This window comes from Corvus cornix, chromosome 1A (assembly GCF_000738735.6).
Source record: "Corvus cornix cornix isolate S_Up_H32 chromosome 1A, ASM73873v5, whole genome shotgun sequence".
In the NCBI taxonomy this organism is placed as follows: domain Eukaryota; kingdom Metazoa; phylum Chordata; class Aves; order Passeriformes; family Corvidae; genus Corvus; species Corvus cornix.
Genome location: NC_047057.1, coordinates 35,211,812 through 35,233,049, shown reverse-complemented (window position 1 = coordinate 35,233,049; position 21,238 = coordinate 35,211,812). Strand labels below are relative to the sequence as shown.

General features: G+C 39.9%; 1 protein-coding gene across 2 annotated transcripts in view; it reads left to right on the top strand.

The window, feature by feature from the left end:
- The first annotated feature begins 175 nt into the window (after positions 1-175).
- Positions 176-21,238, top strand: part of PTPRR (protein tyrosine phosphatase receptor type R) — a 141,267-nt gene continuing 120,204 nt past the window's right edge. Inside the window, exons 1-2 of one of the 2 annotated variants that reach the window (XM_039571162.1) lie at positions 176-387; positions 14,982-15,286. In XM_039571162.1, the coding sequence (XP_039427096.1) occupies positions 324-387; positions 14,982-15,286 (369 nt within the window). In that variant the 5' untranslated portion in view covers positions 176-323. The remainder of the gene's footprint in view (positions 388-14,981; positions 15,287-21,238) is intronic. The other variant, XM_039571160.1, reaches the window with a different exon arrangement.

The window sequence follows — 21,238 nt, the reverse complement described above, 5'->3', positions numbered from 1 at the left end:
GGCTCTTGCACGACCCCCTCTCCCGATGTCAGACGCCGCCCCATCCCGCCCCATCCCGCCGCCCGGGCTCGCCCCTCGCCTCACCCCGCGCCAGGAGGGGAGGCAGGTGAGGGCGGCTGCCCGCCCGCGCGCCCGCGCACCCGCGCGGCGTTGCGCATGCGCAGCGCGCTCCCAGGCATGCTCACTGCCGGGGGCGGGGGGAGCGGGACGCGGTGTTGCGGCGCTGCCTGGCTGCCCTCGGCTCCCCTCGGCTGCCCTCGGCTCCCCTCGGCTCCTCGCGGCTCCTCGCGGCTCCCCGCGCCCGGCTGCCCTCGGCTCGCACCATGCGGTGGCGGGCGGCCGCCTGCCTCCGGGCGCTCTGCCTCCTGCTCCACCTCCGCGCCGCAGGTGAGCGGGGGCGGCCGCAGCCGGACGGTGGGGCGGGCGGGACGGCGGTGGGGACCCGCTTGCGCCCGGAGGCGCACCTGTTGTGGCGTGAGGCGGGAGGCGGCGGCTGCCCGGGTCCGGCGGCGGCTGCCCGGGTCCGGACCCCGCCAGCCCCGGAGGCGGCGGGAGCGCCCGTCAGCACCGCGGACAGCGGCGGCCCCGGGCGGGCGAGCCCCGCGCTGCGCGCACCGCGGAGCGGCCGCGCTTCGGTCCCGGTTCGTGAGGACCTGGCTGGAGGCGACGACGGCGAGGGAAAATCGGGACTCTCTATGTTCCTCCTTGTTATTTTATTTATTTATTTGTTTTTAAAGACTGGTGGGGAGGAGTCGCTACTTATACGTGCTCGTGGCAGCAGTGTTTTTAGGAAGGGAAATTTCAGCTGCGACAGCAGCAGGCATTTCGGCTGTTAGCGGTGCTAATAAATCCTCTCTCTGCTTTGCTGGCAAAACGTGCGCCTCATTCAGAAATGCAGTGAGCGATGAGCGCCCTAGTACGTACATGAAGTTCCACTGCCAGTTTCATTCCAGTAGTCAGAGCTTATATTTCTGGCATAAATCTCAGGCTTCCTTTAAGCCATGAAAAACTGCTCATCGTTCAGAGCCTCCGTTTATCTTGTGCAAACTTCAGCATATATAATCTTAGGAAGGAAATAAAATCTGGGGTAACTATATATTTGAATTGAGTTCTCAATTAGTAAAGTTGTAGAGTTTCTTTGTTTTGTCATTTATGACAAGCTTAGCCACTTCAAGTAGTAAATGGCTTGTAAATTCCATGAAGTTTAATTAGGAACAACAATTAAGTGCACAGGTACGGATTCTTTTGGTCCTGGGAATGTTGTTTTTAGGAGAGAATTTTAAAATGGAACGAACTTGCATTGTCATATTGCAGAACAGATAAAAGTAACAATTGAACTTCATGTCTTTTCATACAGAAGAACTGTATGAACATCCCAAATAAGATCTATTATGAAAATAATTGCTTCCTTGCTTTTTTTATTTTATTTTTTTAACAGTTGTCAGGAGAAATAACTTTGTCTCAGTTATTGGTATTTTATTGCACTGTAATATTAGGCTACACTTCATAAAATTTATGGAGCCTCTTTTCTGTAAATCTATAGTTAGGATGCTCATGCTGTTATGCCTTATATTCATATGTGCAAGAGATTATCGACTGAAAGATAGGGAGCATTTCGTGATCTGTTTTAATAAAAGCCTTAAGCTGCTTTTAAATTTTTCTTTTACAACATGTATTAAATTGACCATCTGTAAAAAATTAGAGTACAGCCTCTGTTTGACATAACATGCCTTCTAATCTCAGTATATCCTCTATTAACAGTGGAATTTGCATTAGTTTTGTTGTGCTTCATTTTTTCTATCCTGCTAATGGAAACTGGGTACATATTCTGCCAGTAAGCTGTTCACTTTCCTTACTAAGTTCTACTTGTTTTTTTAAGTTACCAGGAATGCTTGCAAAGAGATCTTGGTCTTCATTATGCAAATGTTTCTAATTGTAAAAAAAGAGAGGAAAATAGATGTTTATATGGTGCTACTTTGTTGCCTGAGTAATCCTGGAAAATAATTATTTCAGAGAAGACAAGGGGGAGGATGTACAGGAGCTGAATTCAACCTTTGCATGGTTGGGCACGGCTCCCACTGAGCACAAGAGCTGTGCTTTCTCCAGGTCAAGGCTGCATACAACTTGCTCTTGTCGGGAAGTCATTGAAGATGTCACAACAATGAAATAACAAAAGAAGCTTAACATGCTAAGATTTCTCTGTTTCATCTGATGCAAGTAGAAAATTTGGTCTTACACAGGCTACCACTGTGGACATCTTTTATGTATAGCCTGGACTTTTGAATTATTGACGGTGATTTTGAAGCTTTGGTTCATGAGAAATCACAAAATGCATTCTACTTGCTATGTCGCAAATTATATCCCAAATGTCAGTTTTTGTGTAATGTCTTGGAAATTGCTTGGCCTTTTGTTCTGAGGCTGAATTTCTATGAAACATGTTTCTAGAGAATGCTGAAGACATTGTCAGTAGATATTAAGGAAATCTCCCTTGATATCAGTTGGTGGTAGTAGATTTTAGAGAAAACATAAGTCTACATTTACTTCAGCTAATGCTACAGCAAAAAGAGTTAATGTTTTTAAGTAGCGCTCTGTAGTAGAAAGGTAATGCATGTCATATAACAAATCTGGTTTCCTATGGAACTACAATTCTACTACAGTTGTAGTAAAATTTTCTACAAAAATAGGAAATGTTCTTGTCAAAAATGTGATCAGAGACTTTCATGTGCTCAATAAGGTACCATTTTACTGAGTTGACTTAGATACTGATTCCAATATAGCATGACAGTCATGTCATCAGGAAATTAAATATGATTGTGCTGTTAGTATATGCATATATTGCTACCTAAAATAAGACACTTGTGCGTGCATCTCTGAAAACAGAATTAGGCCCTTCTGCTGAGTACGGCAGGTGAAGTAATCAACCTATATGGAGCTTGCTGTTGCAGGAAGACCTAAATTTGTAGCAAGTGATTACAGGTCAGCATGAACCTTACATTATGCATTGCATGAGAGAGTGCATGACGGCGTAGGTTATACTCTCTTTTGGTATGTATGATCTAATACACATGTTCTTGCAATAAAACCCTAGTGTCTCCCAAGGTGACTGGGAAGCATTGTCTCCTTGTAAAAGAATGGCGGGTGGTAGGAAAAACACAAAATGATGCATTAGACTAACTTGTAAACGAGAGCCATTTGAGTTATGTACATTACTCAATTAATTACATCTTTCACCTCATTTTCTTTTCAAGCAAATTTTGTTAATAAAATTAAAATATATGATGAATTAAATATCCAGTTACTGGACATTTGTGGGGGGAAAAAGTAAATCTGTGATTCTGTGAAAGAGTCTAGGAAAACCGACTAGACTAGAAGAAACTTACTCAGCTAACAATTACTGTATCAACTCATCACCTGCCTTGCATTAAAAACCTCTCTTTAAGAAAGCATTTTTGCAGAATTTGCTTTTAGGATAAAGAAATCCCAGTCCTGCAAAAGCAAAAAGTTAACAACTGATTATTTAGTCAGGTCTTCTAAGTCATGGTTTCTTGAGAAAGGCCTTACACTATCTTGCTAAGAGCTTCTATTACCTCATTTTATTATTCTCTTCATCAGTGAAGAGTTGCATTGCTAACCTTAAGTCAATATGAACCAATACTTTCCCGCTAGCCTTTTCAGAGAGGAAGTGTGTAGATTCTTGTCTCAACATCTTGATGGATGAATTCTTCTAGGCCCTCAGAGGAATCACATAAGATTCAGAGTAGGAAATAGTGGGATTTTATCTTTTTTGGGCAATGCTGTAGTAACAGGAGGATTGCTTATATCAAAACGGAAGTTTCTTTGACCACAAACTAACACTCCTTTGGGTAGGATTCGCTAGGTAGAAATGTGTGTTATAAATATGCTAGACTGGTTCTCACACAGCCCACAGGGCGCCCTTACTAAATTCTGCTGAGTTCAGCTTTCCTGGTCAAATATGCACTGTGTGATATTCTCATGGTTGGAAATTAATCGAGTGCACTACAGTTTCTACTTAGATGTTGGGCAGGCCTATTTTCTGTAAAATGCACAAGCTCTGTCACAGAAGTAAGATAATCTGGAGACTGGACTTTTAGGGTTGAGGTAAGATCTGCACAAAATGCATTTGCCATCAGATCCATTTCAGTAACCTCATACTAATGAGTGAATAATTCTAGGTTCTAAATACATTTAGAGTGAAAGTGAAGGAGCTATTGATTTAAAAAAATGAATAAGGATTCTGCTTCATTACACTAACATAATCTAAATGAAGCTGGCTCTTATAATTGCCTTATTTAAAAACACATTGCTGGCCATGAGTGGGTGTTTTTACTAGAAGAGACTTTTCTGCCTTTTATTAGTAGGACTCATGGATAATCAGAGGGTAGTCATCTATCTCTTCAAAGGTTCTGTTGGGGAAAAAGTAGTTTTATAATTCAGTATCTGACTTCATATTTTTGAGGAAATATTTAGTTGGAAAAGAGACTCTTAACCATATTTTTACATGTGGAAATTCTTGCTATTCATAATTTTAAAAGACATCATCTTCCACGAGAGATTTATGTTCAGTACATCCATTAGAAATTGGAGCTTTGTGGTCTTGGAATCTCTGACTAATTCCATTTGTTGTATTATAAAGAAGATTGAAACATCTTGGACAGCAAAGGCTGGTTCCAGCTTCTCTGGAGAGCGAAGCAGGAGAGTTGCTGAAAGTCCATGAATTGGCCTCTTGGGGGACTGTGTCTCTCTCGAAGGAGGCTAATGACATAACTGTGTGGCTCTGTTTGGTGGTGGGCCCCCCTCCACAGGGGTTTTACAAGGCTTGCTGTGGGGAATTAGATGGAAGGGTAAGACTCTTACTCCATAAGGCACAGTCATTGTCCTGTAGGATTTTCAGCATGGCTTTGGAATAGATACTTGGAGAAGTTAAGGTCTGCTCAGAAATCCTCAGGGGGAATTGTTAGAGCAATATTACTTCAATAAAAAAAGCCAAAACTTTAAGACTGGAGTTGACTTTCTTTCACACCAGCTATAGATTTCCATGGAGATACAATATGTTTCCTTGAGAGACTATGTATTTACATCCACCTTATGCAGAGCAGAATTTATCCACAACCTCTATTGGAAAAATGACAATAATCACAAAATTAGAAAATGGATGCATCAGTTTCTCACACCTTCTGGAAAAAAAAATCTGATGTGAGTCTATATGGTACATTAGTGCCATGACATAAGTATGGCAGAATACTTAAGTACCTTTGGGACCACTAGCTCATCTCTTAATTCACATGAGTAGACCTAGTGAAATCAATGGTCTGTGGTATCTAGTTTCAGTATTGACATATCAGGCAACAGGCCCATGAAATGAGATGCAGAGTGTCTTTTTGAAAAAGATACCACTCATGCTTAATCCAGATTCACTGTAGCTGTAGATATTTTTGGCCAGGGCATTTTTTTTTTCCTACTGAAAAGGACAAATTTAGCAAAAATGAATTTGCAGTTGTTTCTATTTTCATCAGCTTGCTTATTAGAAAAGGAAAAAAAATTCTTGCAATCATCTCTCTCCCTCCCTCCCCCTCTTCCTCTCTCTCTCTCTTGTGGGTACTCCCACCTTCCCCCGGTGGTGCTGTTCCACCCTCATTACACATGCATGTGTGCGTGCACTTGCTTGCTCTCACAAACATGCACATAAAAAAGAATCATTATTATACCTGCACACATATATACATTCATTTTTTACTACTTGATTTTGTCTGAAATTTTTGGTCAAAAGTTCTGAACATTGTGTTTAAGGACAAATCAAAATATTTTTCTGATTTTTTACAGTTGTCCTATCCAATTCTTGCTTAGCTCTGGTGTAGTTTATTTGCTCTGAATTTTGACTTGTCATGGGTACTGTTCCTCTGCTGGAGAAGGCCTGGGCTTTGGTTACTGGACCTAGCTAGGAAAGCACAGAACACTTCCTGTGAGGAAATGTGACCTTGTAGTCCTGTAATGGGGTGTTGCCATTGCTGGTAACAAAGCTGTAAGTTTTGTCCTGATTTTGCGAGGCCTCATGATTGGGATTTGACAGGCCTGCTCTGTCCAAACTTTCCTTAACCTGCCTGTTTTACTTGAGTTAGCTCTGACAGCAGTTTTTGTACTTAACCAAGCATTTATATCTGATTTAATCTAGTTTGTGTGGTACAACTTTAGTCTACACAGGAGCAGTAACAAAGGCTTGGTAGAACAGCAGAGACATGAAGAGTGGAGGCACAGGATGTTTCATTAGAGGAGTGTAGGTTCAGGATGATAAGAGATGGGGCAAAATCTTGGCACTGAAGACTCCGTGCTATAAAAAGCTCAGTAAAAGGTAAAAATGCAGACCTGGAGCTTGAGAAAACTGGTTTTAGGTGTTAATGAAGAGAACAAATAGATAGTATCTAACACACATATGTGGCACCATTTATTGTAAATTCAAATATAACCTGGAGCTGCAGACCAGTTGAAGAAAGAGTAGGAATAAATGCATGTTAGAAAACACAGATATATATAGCTTCCTAAGGGGAAGGAAGAAGAGAGGAGGAAGAAGAATCCATCAGCAGGAGCACCATATCCCTCCTGATGAAGGAGTACAGGTGCTGACAACTCATAGCAACACCCATCACTAACACCACTGTGCAACAATTGACCTGAGGACCCAGAGAAGCATGGAGTTAGAGTAACACCAGGGAAAGGGATAGACAATTTTAATTGTACTATTCCTATAATTGCGACTTTTTCTGTATTCCTTGTTTTTCTCTAAAAGTTAGATCTAGACTAACAATGCTTCTTGAATTAGTTTAAGATTTTCACTATGCTAATAATAAACTCTTGGCTTCACTTATATGTATGAGGTGGGCTTCGTCTTTGTCCATGAGCAAGACTTTGAAAGTAACAGAGGAATTCATCTACCTGAAGGAGGCTGTGAGAAGCTGTACAGCAGCATGCCTGATCATTAGGTCTAGCAGCCTACTTTGGGTACAGAATAACTTCATTTATATTGCTCTAACAGGTTTTGGCTGAAGACAAAGCAGTGGTGTGAAGGCTTTGCGTTTTGGCGTTAGTCTCTGAATGATGGAAACAGTCACAGCCTGCAAGTCCCTCTGTTATTTATGGGAAAGTAGTTTCCTAGGTGAATTCTTTTGTCAATTCAAAACTTCATGCATTTATTACCAAAGCAGCAAGTGGATTTGTATTTTTTCCTTTTCCGGTTTCCCTTGTTTACCTCACAAAAGCACTTTTGGAAGTATGTTCTGTTGTCCAGCTAGTGTTCAAGTCATATTTTAGCCACTGTTTTAACTGCATTTTATTGGCAATAATTTTTGGTGCACCATGCTAAAGTTCAGCATCAGTTTATGGTTGGCTAATGTTGGAACCCTGAATTTAGAGAATTTCAGTCTTTCAGTGCTGACAGGTAATGATCCTCACAAGTACACTGCATTTGACCTGAGGCCTTGGGAAAGGCTTCCCAAATTATGTGATAGCACTGAGATTATTGCTGTGTGATAAAAAGAAATTTGTTACGTCGCTGGGTGGAATATGTAGAGATGTAGAAAATTTAGGTTTATGTGATATAGTAATATATATATGTAACAAGATGGAAGATTTTGGGTGTAGGTTAGTTCTTCTTTCCTCCTTCTTCACAAATCTGGATGGTCTGGTATTGGTTCAAAAAGCCCGCAGTGCGGAACATGAATGATTAGTTACTGGATTATAATTAAAAATAAATTAGTTGGCATTCCATAATTGGGTAGATTGGGCTTTAAAAGACCTTGGAAGGTAGCACTCGGGGGCCATTTTCACCTTGTTAACTTAGAGGCACATTCTGTGCAGCTGTGCCATAGATAAGAAATAATAAACATCTGAGTCCGAAGAACACCTCTGCGTCTCCTGCATTTTAATCCAAACTCTGAGTAAAAGAACTCACGAAACAAAGAAGAAAGGAACACGAAACAAGAAAATTTAATAGCTAAAAGTGCATAACTTTATCCAAATGAGATTCAGATTTGATCAATATACTACTTTCCTGACAGTAAGACATATTGTTAGCTAGACAGTACAGATGCAAAGCATATTTCCTCCAGACAGCTTTTGTTTACGTTTTTGCTTTCAACATCATTTAAAACTTCTATATTTTCCACCAGATATGCTGACTCCTTTTAATATGTTTGTTGGTTTGTTTGGGTTTGCTTTTGTTTTTTTTCTTTTTTTTCTTTTGTTTTCCCTTGGTAATGTAGATGAAATAGGGATAAAACAATAGATTTTGTGTCTTTTGAAGGCAAAGCCGAAGGAAGGTTCTGTTTCATGCACCAGAAGAGACAACGTTCACAGCCCAGAACAGATAGAAGTCTTCTAAACCTACAGCAGTGTTCGTGCTATGTCTAGAATTACCACAGTTAGCATTTGCCTTAGTATCATTGCCATTGTGACTCCTGAGAGTTAGAAACATGCTCATAAATGGCCAGCATGATAATAAGCATTTTGGCATTTAAGCTTTTATTTTTCTTCTTCCTGTGGGCCAACACCTCCTTGGCCCTTACACAGAGAAGAGAGAACTGCAAACTCTGTTCTGAATGGGAGTCTGTTTCTATCTCGATGTTCTAAAAAGAGGCAGGGAATGAATCTCCCAGCTGTGGAAACTTTGGTGTTGTTGGAGGGATTTGATCATCGGTCTGTGTAAGTACAGCATCTCACAGTGACTAGGGTAGCTGTTCAAGAGGAAATGGTGCAAGAGGTGATAAAGCCAAGCCTGTCCAAAGTCTGGGGCTGATTTATAGGTTTGAAGGAAGTTTGTGTGGGACAAAGAGCGTCTTTCAGAGTGGTGAACCAAACAGAAAGGAAAAAAGCATGTGGAGCTCAGGGTACAAAATTTAATTACGAAAATTTAGTAAGTATTTTTGTTACTGAAAATGAGAAATTACTTGGCAACAGCATTAAGTACTGTAACTCAAATTGCATTTGTATTAAATTTATCTTTGAAAGCAGTCAAGTTTCAGCATGTTGCTCCCTTATGAAATGAGTCTACATTTTATGCTTTCTTCCCCTTCAGTTGCCAGCCTGTAGCATAAAAATCTCAAGCTGTGTAATATACCAAGTTATTTTTAACTATAAAAAGATTTCATTGTTATTACAGTGCTAGAGTATTAAGTGTGAGTATTAAGTAGTATTGTGTGTTTAAAATATATGCACTAGGTGTCTATATTCATTTGTGCATTTTACTTACTAGTCAGGTACAGCACAGCACTTCTGTCCGTGGATTTGGGGTGACTGCACTACTTACAAGTAGCAAATATACAGTATATATCTCATTATAGAAAATGTGACTGTTCAGGAGCATAACTTATTATCAAATTTGTTCAGATTAAGATAAATAACAAAACTTTAGAAAATGACCTGAAATTGTTTTTCCAGACACACAGCGTGACTTTAGACACCATTATCGTGGCCCTATCAGGTTTATGTTATGTCCCACTGGGACTTTTCCAGTCAAATGAATTTCTAGTTTCTGGCTGTAGAAGATGTTAAGGAGGAGGCACCCAGCTTGAGCATCTTTTGTGTTGTATCATGATAAAATTACTTAAAAGCACCAGAGGTCTGAGACTATGGGAAACCTGGGGCTGAGCCAGCAAGGAAAACTTGTCTGACTGAGAGTGGGGTGAGTAGGGAGTCAAGCGGGGCACCCGTTGTTTCGTTAACAGGGATGTGAGGTAAAATATCTGTAAAGCTCTGATATTTTTATGTTTTAAAAAGAGAAAAACCGTGCTGCTGTGTTACTGGCTGATTAATGGATTTTGGCTATCTTGAAATTTTTTATCTGTCTGTTTTAGTGAAAGTGAAGGTATTTGGGAATTGGGAGTCTTAACAGTTTTCTGGCAGGTTGCTTTGAGATAAAATGTCAACTGTCTGAAACTATTCAGAGAGTCAAGACAGTCTAAAGAAATCTTAGGTTTTCCTCTGTCAAGCAGAGGCCAACTGGAGCAGTCAAAAGTGCCCACAGCATCCAGCACATCAGATTTACTGGTTATTATAGGCTTTCCTTTCTGCATATGTAATGCAACTTTGTAGTGTGAGACAGGCTCAGAAGCATGTGCTGTCTAGCAGTCTTGTGATTTACTCATCTGTTTTCATGAGAAAATTTTGTGCTTCCTATATACTGGGATGATGTGGATATGTGACATGGAATTCTCCTGTCCCATTCTCCATCAATCTTCTGTAGATTAGATTTTCTTTTTCTCTTTTTAATTTATGACAGAAATAGTTTTTTCTTGTATGTTTATGCAGACAACTAAGAAGATCAAGTGAACACATATTTTGAACCATTAAGCAGAACAGCTGGATTCTGCAGAACAGGAAGTTTCATAGGGATTTGTCCAATTTTCCTTTCAGTAGGATGACAAACGGTGGCAATGATAGAAATGCTGAAACTAGTACTAGTAAAGATGTTCAGATTTAGAAAGTATGCATTCTACATCACCCTGGAGCTTCTTGTTGCACTTTAATAGATGTAGTGTTGTACTTGGTGGAGGTTCTAGAAGCACAGCTCCAGGGATTGGAAATGCAACTAAAACTGAGAATTTTTGGGGGGAGAATACTGTTGTACAGGAGCAGCAAAATTAAAGAAGGGGCTTACAGTGGGTGAACACGGAAACAAGATCAAGACAGGCTTTATTGTTAAAAAAATATCTAAGGAAAAGCAGCAGAATTGAGGAGTTGCAAGGAAGGAAAATCTATAGGTAAAGAACAGAGGAAGAAATAGCAATATTCATCAGGACCTGAAATCCAACAGAGTGGTGACCAATCACTATATTGTACAGAGAGAAGAACTGGAGGGGGGAATGAACAGTTCAGATCAGTACTGAGTCACATTGCAGCATCTGTTACTAAAGGGAGTTGGAATGATTATTACGTGAGATGATCATGAAGAAAGGACTCATTGTTTTCTAGGAGCAAAAGTACATACAAACCTGCTGCTCAGAGAAGTTCTGATGTAGGTTTGAAAGTAACCATTGATTATTGTTCATTTTGGAACAAATAAAATTTCCCTTGACATGAAGATAGCTACACATAGCTGAGACATAGGTGAAGACTCAGCATTTTTTTGGATAGAAGAAATAGCATGGAATCACAATCTAACGTCAAGTCTGTTCTCAATGCTGAGGCAGGATAAAGTATAATTCTTTGTAAATACACTTGAGGGGAGACAATTTTAGGAGAAGGAATAAAATTATTATAGTTAATGGATAATAGCAGCGCTGGGTGAGTATTTCAAGTGAGTCATAAATAACTCTACATCCTGAAGTAGAGTTCAAACAGGGTAGTGAGAGCAGAATATCAGAACATACTTTAGGATAAAGTTTGCTAAGCTTATGGAAGAGAAACCTCTGGGAATTCTACTTTTTGAGCCTTGTCCTAAACCATATTTACTGAATTTTTGTGTATTTTGGGATATCTGAAGCTTAAAAGTCACCAAAATCAGTTCGTCATAACTTCTCACAGTTTTCCCGGTAGCCACAGAGAAGCATTTTCTTTTTTGTAGAAGTGCAGAATTTGGTGTAGGGTTCCCAGTCTTCTCTTCCTTTAGGGTTGGAGAGTGGCAGTATTTAAAGGTAACACATAACAATGTAGCAGAAGTGCTGGTATTTCTAGCTACTGAATTCTCCAAGTGTCTGCTTGCTGCCTATTGCTTGTGTTTGGAGCTGGAGTCTGGAGGGTAAAGAAGGAATATATTATCATTTCATCAGATTGAGAGGAATTTTAGGTTCCCCTGTAGGATCAAGGCTGGCCAGTTTGTGAGGGTTGCCTGAGGCATCCATGGCAGTCTGGGAGCCAAAGTCTGGTAGTGGGGGCCTTATACACTGTCTCCTAAGGTTAGTGCAGTTTTTCTCATGGGGCACTGTGGGTGCTTGTAACCTACTTAAGATACTGGGGCTGTGTGGACTTCTCAGACAACCAAATTCAGTGTAGTTATTTTCTTGGAACATATTTGAACTTCTGAGTGCTCATCTGATGAAATAAATTTTGTGTGAGTATAAAGTGTAATGTTGTGTAATTAGACTTTTAATTTCTCTTTACTACAGGTTAAACAATATATTTTGTTGTCCGTCTTGAAAATCTGCTACAATGGACCTTATACGGCTGCAGGGACTGGTGTTACTGGTGTGATATTTAGCATTCTAATGGAGGCAAGTCTGCTGGGATTTAGAAGCAAATGGTGATTCTGCTGTTAAAAAGTACTGAGATTCAAGGACAAGTGAGCTTTTTGGGTAGTTCCTTTAACTATTCTTTTATCAAAAATACTCAGGGAAGAATTTGGGGTGGTAGTTAATTGTAATTTTTTCTGCTTCATTCAGTAAAAATAATGAAATAAGAGGGAAGGTTGGAATATTGAAGCGGGTAAAAAATGCAATACAAAGAATTCAAGGAGAATCACCATTGGTTTGATTCCCTCAGAAACAAAGGAGCAGAAATGAAGGAAGCAAAGAAGACAAACCAAATGTGTCGGTGGTTGCATTCCTTTGTATTATCTATGCTCAGTTTTGGAATGCTGGTTTTCTGTGAAGGAGACATGAAAATAAATCCAGCAAAGAGATGACTATGAGAAGTAGGTGACTATGAGAAGTGCTGATGCTTCCTTATTTTTATTTTGCCACTGACACAACTCTCTAAATTGGTAGTTAAGACCAGCCCTCAGGATTTTATCAATGAAACCAACACCCACAAATCTTAATAAGAACCCAGAAAGCTTAACAAGTTTTGAAATTCAGCTGTCTTTAAGACTATACTCTGCAGTGTCTCTGGTTTTTTTTCCTCCTGCTTTCAGATGTCTTCCCAATCAAAACCTGACAAGAGCTGAAAACATGTGACCTCAGTGGTCATCTAGGAGATTGTGTTTGTTTCAACCATTTGAAAGAGTAGCCTTAGATTCAGCATATTTCTTTATAATAGAGGATCTGTGTTCTTTTTACTATTGATTTTCTGTTCATGTATGTTATAAATTGCTTCACTACCTACTGACCGGTTCCCACTTATTCCAGAGAATGCATTTCTCAATGATGCAAAGCAATTCTGTAGCACAGATAAGGTATTGTCCCTGATTTCCCTAACTGAAATTTCATGAGGAAATTAGGTCAACAGAATGTAATTACCTACAGTGAAACCTCCTAAGGGCACTGGGTAGAGCTGTGCAAATGACTGATTATTTTGATTTGCTTACAGAAGCAAAAAAAAATCAGAGGAAAAATTCAGTTTGACTAGAACAAAATGATTTCTTGTTCACCCTGACTTGAAACGTTGTTGGTGCTAAGCTGCTCTTCATAGCTCATTATGAGAATTAAAATAACATTGTTTTTATATTTTTTAAACTAAAAATCAGCTCTCAAATTTAACATTGCCATTAACTCCAGCAGCATCTGAAGAGGAAATTCCAGGCTGATCAGTGAGCTCTCTGGGTTCACTTCTCTGAGAACACAAAGTCCCTTTTCTACCACACTGGGTTTCTCAGTGTGTTCTTCTGGGGGTGACTAATGCAGCTTCAGTTACTTTTTATGTGTGAGTGAGCTGATCCTTGCCTATTATTCTGGTCAGATAGACTGCCTTCCAGGCTGGGAGCTGAACTGTGCTTTTGTAGCTATTCTGTTCAGCATAAAGGCAAGATTCGCTATGTTTTGTCCACAAAAAAACCCAAAACAACAAAAACCAAAAACCAAATAAAAATTTAGTCTTGGTTCCTCTTATAAAAGCATCATCAGGAAGTATTTTGTCTTTCAAAAGAGAACTTATTTTTTACTAATACATAATTAGTTAAACCCATGTAATTACAGAATCACAGAATGGGTATGGTTGGAAGAGATCAGTGGGATTGTATGGTCCAACCTCCCTGCTCAAGCAGGGTCATCTGAGAGCACTTTGCACAGGATTTCATCCAGATCGTTCTTAAGAATCTCCAGTGAGGGAGTCTTCACAACCTCTCTGGGCAATCTGTTCCAGTGCTCTGTCACTCACACAGTAAAGAAGTTCTTCCTCATATTCAGGTGGAACTTCCTGTGCATGGGTTGATTCTTGTCCTATTGCTGGGCACCACTGAGAAGAGCCTGGCTCCATTCTCTTGGTAACCTCCCTTCAGATACTGCTAGACATTGATGAGGTCCCCTCTCAGTCATTTCTTCTTGAGGCTGAACAAGCCCAACTCTCTCTAACTCCTCGTTAGAGATGCTTGAGTCCCCTGTCTCCAGTTCCCTAATCTAAGAGAGTTTTTTGTGCCCCACACCAAGGTATGCAAGGTATGGCCAAACCCACACACCTGTATCTCCTCTGCAGAGAGCCAGGTGCTCCACTGGCTGGCCAGGCGATGCTTGAGTGAAGGTTGGGTCATACATAACAAGAGTTGGCACAAGGGGCTCCTGGTATAAGCAACTGAACAAGGAATGCAGAATTAGGATTATGGACTTGTCTGAATTTTCTCACATGTTTAAATATGGTTTTTTGATCAGGTTCGTGACCTTTTCTTCTCAGGTGCCCATTTATAAAAGATGATCACTGCTATTCTCATCTTTGATATTACTGGGTGATAAAATACGTCAGAAAGTTGACTGCATATGCTTTCCAGTTGAAGTTGGTATCAATAAGGAAGTTGAACTTGGCTCAGCATGTGCTCTGCTTTTGCACATCATTTTAGAAATGTAGCCATGGGTGGGAATACAAATAACATTTATAAAAGTCCTGTGAAAATGAGCTTAAGAATGTGGTACACTTCACATACTTAGTAGACTCTACAGTGCTGTTAATCTATTGCTATAGGAAACACATTGTAAGATTTTAAGTGAATTCTTGTATTCCAAAAATATTTTTTCCAAATTTCTCAGAACCCAAAAATCTCCTTGAATTTCCAGTGCCGTCTACAGAATAGCCAAGAGAGATATTCTAAACTTACTCTTCTCTTTCTACAGGCTGCTTTTCTGGAGACAGTGACCACTTTTTGGCAATTCATCAGCGAAAGAGTGGAAAACCTGTGTTTATTTATCACCATGTGGAGAGTGTGGAGAAAAGTCTGGATACAGACAGCTATAAGGATTCCAAACAAAATTTCTATTCTTCTTCCCACACCAAAATGAGCAAGTTGCACCCTGCAATAATTGTTAAATCAGCCTTCCCCAGATCTGTTTATGATCCATCCCTCAATCTCTTAGCAATGACTGGTCAAGATTTGGAAGTGGAGAATCTTCCCATTCCTACAACGAATGTGATTATTGTGGTAAGTGACTTCTTCTGGGTTCTGGAGAGTTTTTTTGTGAATAAACATGCCTGTAGATAAATACAGATGGATTGTAATTTTGGGTGGCCTGACTGATCATCTAAATCTAAATAGTGACCACTTGTCTTGAATTTCTTCACTTTGGTGGAATTTGCATTCATATAATCAGACTCTGATTAACAACAGTCGGGTGAACCAGTGCAGAATATAGCCTCTCTGTAGGTGAAGACCTTAGCTTTGCCTCAAATGCTGTTGATCCTCTTGTCTTGACTGATGTTTGCACAATTTTTACTGAATGGGCTTTAAACTTACTCTGCATAGGTCACAAGAAAATGTTCTTCAGGGAAGTATTCTACAGAGGCAGTGAGATTTTAAAAAGGTAACATAAAGGTTTCATTCACTTCTGTTCCTCTGGTAAATCCACCATTATGCTTACACAGCTGTTTGAAAAAAAAATCCTGTTTCTTGCAAAGAGTAAGAATTTTGTCATATGCACTTCTTCTGGGATATATGGATTGGAGACCCTCCACTGTCAGTTAACTGTGTGACCTTCCCCTTTCTCAAGAAGGTGATGGCAGTGCTCCCTCCTGCAGTGAAGGGCAGATCAGTTTAACTGTATAGTGATGCTGCCCTGCTGCATCCTCACCCTTCGTGCCAGTGGAGCAGCCTGCTGTCAGGAGAGCTGTCCTTGGTGGGGTGCACAGTACAGTCTGTATGTGTTCTGCCTGGACACTGCTTTCCTCACCGCCGTGTGTAGGCAGCTCTCCTTGATTCCTGGAGGGAAGAGGAGCCACTTATAATGAGTGCTAATGCACTCATTAGAGTGAACCAATAAAGATGAAAGTGAAACCTGTAAATTGCTCGTTTCAGAGGAAGATGAGAGATTAAAAGAGAATGGCCTTTACAAACAAGGAAAAAAGAACATAGAACACTAGAGCATGTTAGCACACCAAGTGTGTCAGAATCCCATATGAGTTCCCTGTACTGTACTCTAAAGATCTGCCCTCATGAATGCACCAAATGCAATAGAGTAGTGACAATGAAAAAATTAATCAGAGTAAAAAAAAAAGAAGATGGTAATTTTATTTGTCCAAGATCAAAGTTTTAACAGTTAGAAAACACTATCAGGGAACGAGGCTCAAAAAGCTGTGCTCTGGACTTGTTGCATCCCATATGAACAAGACCTCCTCATCTGAGTTTAGATGGCTAGCATTGTTAGTGGACTAGATTCAGCTGTGTGGAAATGTCCGTATCAGGTAAAATAAGGTACTGACAGTCTTGCTTTGCTGGGGACAGGCCAACTGCAGAGTCCCAGTACTGAATGGTAATGATCAAGGGGAGGAGATGCCAAGCAAGCTGGATATATCCATACCTCAAAGCTAGCCTAAGCCAGCAGGGCCAACTCCATGGTGAAGGGTACCTGCTCTCTTCTTTCCACTGCATGCATTATTTCACTTCCGTTCAAGGTGAAACCTTTCTGTTAGTGCAAGGAACTCAGAATATGCATGGCCCTTATTTTTTTTTCATTAAATGACACTGTTACCTATGGCCTGTTATTTTCGTAGGGCTTTGCACAATTTTGGAGACCTGTGGTCCTCAACTGGTAATGAAAGAATCCTGCAAAATATTCTGGGGCTACCCTGATTTTAGCTGACTGGCTCTGTGCCTGCATTAAAAGCTAAATGAGGCAGATTTTCAATTGGCACATAAAGTCACATAAAAACAGGTCCATTAAATCTATATTAAGTTCTCATTAAGTGACTTCGGTCTGAGGCTTTCCTGCTTCATTTCTAGGATGGAGCTGCTGCTTTGAAGCCTTCTGTTCTGGCTGAGAACCATATGTGCTTTAAGGGGAGGTATAACAGCATGAGCTAATCATGACATGAAAGCTGTTCATTGCTTAGGTTCTTCAGCTATCTTTGGATGTGCTGAAGGACAGTGGTTTTGGTTTGTTTTTAATGTCATCCTTTCAGAAAAAGTGTTTGGGGAATGTTTGAAGCCAAAGTGCTGGGAGTCAGACAGTGCATTGGACTAATCCCACCATCAGAAATTTTGAAGGTGTTGTCTTTAAAAGGGCAGCTGTCCCATGACAGGGTGGTTGCCATCATCCAAGCACAGGCCTGCTCCTTCCAGCTTTCTGTATTTCAACATTCTGTTTCTCCCTCTTGAATGTCACCTGAAGTAGATTGTAGTGTTAATGTAATTATCAAGGGAATCTGGTTAGTTCTGAATTGCATGTGTATCACTCCCTCTTTATTTTGAATTAGCACTTACTGCCTGTTGCTGCTTTCTGGTTTTTAATATATAGGGCAAGCGTCAACATTTGTTGTTTTGCCCTGGCTGACCCTTTTTTTTCCAGCCTTTAGCAATGTTGTTGGTTGCTCAACTTGAAAGGGCAGTTGCTACTGTTAGTGCTTCCTGTAATCCAGTTGCATGACTGGTGCACGTTGTGATTTAGTATGAAAGCTAGCAACTTTTTTTTTTTTAATAAATCAATGCTTTATTGGCTCTGAAGAGGAAAGGAAACTGAATTCAATCTAATTTCAGTGATTCAAGGTCCATTTTCTTCATGATCAAGGTAGAAAGGTAGGGTGAATGGATGCCTAATGCAGAACTATTACAAGGTTACATTTTGTGCTAAGGACTAAACCGTCTGACAAGGAAAATGTTGCCAATGCACAGCAGAGTGCCATGAAGCCAAGAATTCTGCAGGTAGTGTGTCAAAAAGTGATGTTTTGTGACTAACAATAAAGAACACATGTTAAGAAGTAATTTTACTGAAACTGGGGATATTGTAGTGCTTGTTTGCCTAAGAGAGGGAGAGGAGGTATTCATTTTCTGGGAGGGAGTTTTATATAATTAAAGGCAATCACATTACCTGATATTAAGTTCCTGCTGTTTGTTTTCGTATGTGTGTGTATGTGTGTGTGTGCATTCAGTTCATGTTGTTTATTGAAGGAAGTGAGGACAATTCAGAGCTCTTAGAAGCATTTTGACTGTTCTATAAATGCCTTAGTGCTTACCCATATGTTCTGTTTAGCTGTCTCTCTACATGATGTGAGACCAACTCATCTGAAAATTGCTTGGATAACATATAGAGTTACATAATTTTTTTTAATACTTGAGAGTTCGCTATTTGTAAGCTTTTGTTTTGCATCTCAGAAACCATATACTCATTGAAGGTATTAGAGAATTAGTAGTGCAGTGAACAAGTTCTCAAAATGTTTATTTGTGTTTATTCCAAATCTTTCCAATACTGAATATGAGAACCACTAAGGTCAAGACTGTACATGGAAAGTTGGAATAGAATGTGCATAATCACTTGTGATAGAAAATATCATCTAACATACTTATTAAAATCCAAAACACATACAAACATGTATAGAGTTAGGGCTGAACTTGAGAGAAAAGCAGAAGAACTTGGAGTAAAGGTTACAGCTCAGACTACATCTAAATTATCACCTCATGGATATACTAAAGCATCGTCCCTAGTAACCTGATATGGTTTGGTCTGTCCAAAGCCTTTCTCAGGCACACAAGTGTATTGTATCAAGATTTGACCAAGCTACTCAGATGCTTTTTTCACTTGCTTCCTGTGAAGTGTTTCAGAAATGTAAAGGTAATAAACTTGCTCAATACATCACAATTTTCTCATTCACACCTCACTCTTACTATACACCTTCTTATATAAACATGAAAATCTGTCTCTTTTTCTGTTGGTTAGAAAGGACACAGGGTTGTACCGTAGCCTCAAATTCAGCTCATCTCTTAATTTTTGTTTGATTTACATGAGTGTTAGTGAACTGAATTGATTTAATTAGCTTCTCTCAACTAATGTCAATAGGACGTAAGATTCACAGACAGCCACATAGAGCTTCTCTTTCCCTTTTCCATGGCATTTTGTGTAGGGCTGTGTAAGGCTGAATGCCTCAGAGCTATAGCTTTTCCATACCATCACATCTATTTTGTCTCTAATATTTGAACTATTTACTTCGAAGCACTCTGAAGAGCACAAGGAAGAACTTCAGGTGCTAGTACTTTGAGAGAGGATTCAGTGGAAGAGTAAACCATATGTAAACAAGAGTAAACAACATATGTATCTATAAGTAGATATTCATGTGGGAACTAGGTATTCAAGCTTCAGTATAGGCAGTGGAAATCTACCCTGCTGATAGTCTATTAAACTATCTAGCATGTTTCTAAACATGTTCCGGATTACTAGGGAGTTAATATAGGTCAGGGACCATATCCAATAGGCAGACTAGATGTGATCATCCTGATTTTGGAGATTAGTACTGACATGGACCATTTCCACGAAAGTTTTCTCACAGCCAGAGAACAGTACCAGATGCATTTAATCTACTAGTATATTGCAGCTTTGATATCTGCTTCAGGGTGAGTTCCTTAATTCAAAATGGCTGTCGTGATAAGATTTATATTGATGATAATGGGTGCTTAGGCACCTACTGCACACTGGCTACCTACCTATCATACACGCACGCAGACATGTACATTTAGTGACATCTTAATCTGGAGCTCATTCCATCTTAGACAACACATTTTATGTTGAAATGATGTGGAAATCCTTTCCAAATCTAGGTACAGTTCAAGTAGGTGGGCTGCTTCTGGGTGGGTTTGGGTAGCTGAAAACCATGTGGTTGTGAAACCACAGCAGAACTGCTTTTACACTTATGTCAGATTCATCCCACTGCTATATTCTCTTATATAACTTTCCTCATACTACATACTCAGAAAAGATGCATTTTTTGCTCACTTGCTGATGTGGCCTTAGATGTGTAAGTTTATTTCTCCCTTAATTCCCCATATCCTGATGTGTCAGGTTTAATTACCAGTGTCAAAGCCCAGAATTTATCTATATTATTTGTTCCTAAATTTTGTTTCATTATTCCCACACATTTTTTCTGCTGGAAATGTCTATTTTTCTAATTCTTTGTACTCTTTGTGAAGCCCTGGCGTCCACGTGGAATGTCATCCCTAAGTTCCTCTAGGAACACACAGGACATCCATTTGCTTCTTCCTTGAAAAGACCAGACAATGGGAACCAGACTACAATATGCCCTTTCTTCTGAGCATTGCAATTCTCTCCACTGACTGGTTTTGTTGGAGGGCTGTAAGAAGAACTCTGTGAAAAGATTCTGATAAAAAGGTGGGGGCATCCAATGCTTACAGTTATTTTCAGTCTAAAAAATGTTTTCCATATAGCTGCCTCTTCTCTGGAGACATTTGATATAGATTTCCTTTCATGAAAACAGAGCAATGTTTGCGGAATTTATTTTTTACTTTTCTTTAAATGAAAAATGCGTGTTTCTTCTCACTGGCAATTTGGCAATACAAGATGCCTTCTTTTTCAAGGCTAAGTCACAGAGTCTTACTGAATGAGAGGAGCAGGATAGAGAGAGTCCTCTGAGTCACAGAACCAAGCTGTGTGTGATCTTTCTGTGTGCCAGAAGGTAAATGACCTGAGAATCCCAAGACGAGAAGATGCTCTGATAATGTTTTTTCACTTATAACCTGTAGCAGTTTTCCCCATCTGTCCACTTGAGTGACTGTTTTTCCAGAATCTCTTATTATTCTTTTTCCTGATGCTGAATACCACGCCTTGATAGAAGATAAAGTCTCTTCCTTTCTTCAAGTTCTCTTTGTTAGGAACTCTTCTATCTCTCAAATACTGTCAGCCTCTGCTGGCTCAGCACCCACCCAGTTAAGTGGCCCAGTAAGGCCATGCAGAACAATCAGTAAAGGTATCTTGAAATATTACAGTCTCAGTCTGATAAATATGCACAGAAGTCTGTGAGGAATCTTGATAGCTGGGCATGGTCCATTAGACAGAAATTTAGGACTACTTTTAGGAGAGCACAGACTAAAAGTCATTTTCTTTGGGACCTAGAGAAGGAAAGAGGAATGGATAAGACTGGGGATGTTCTTACAAAA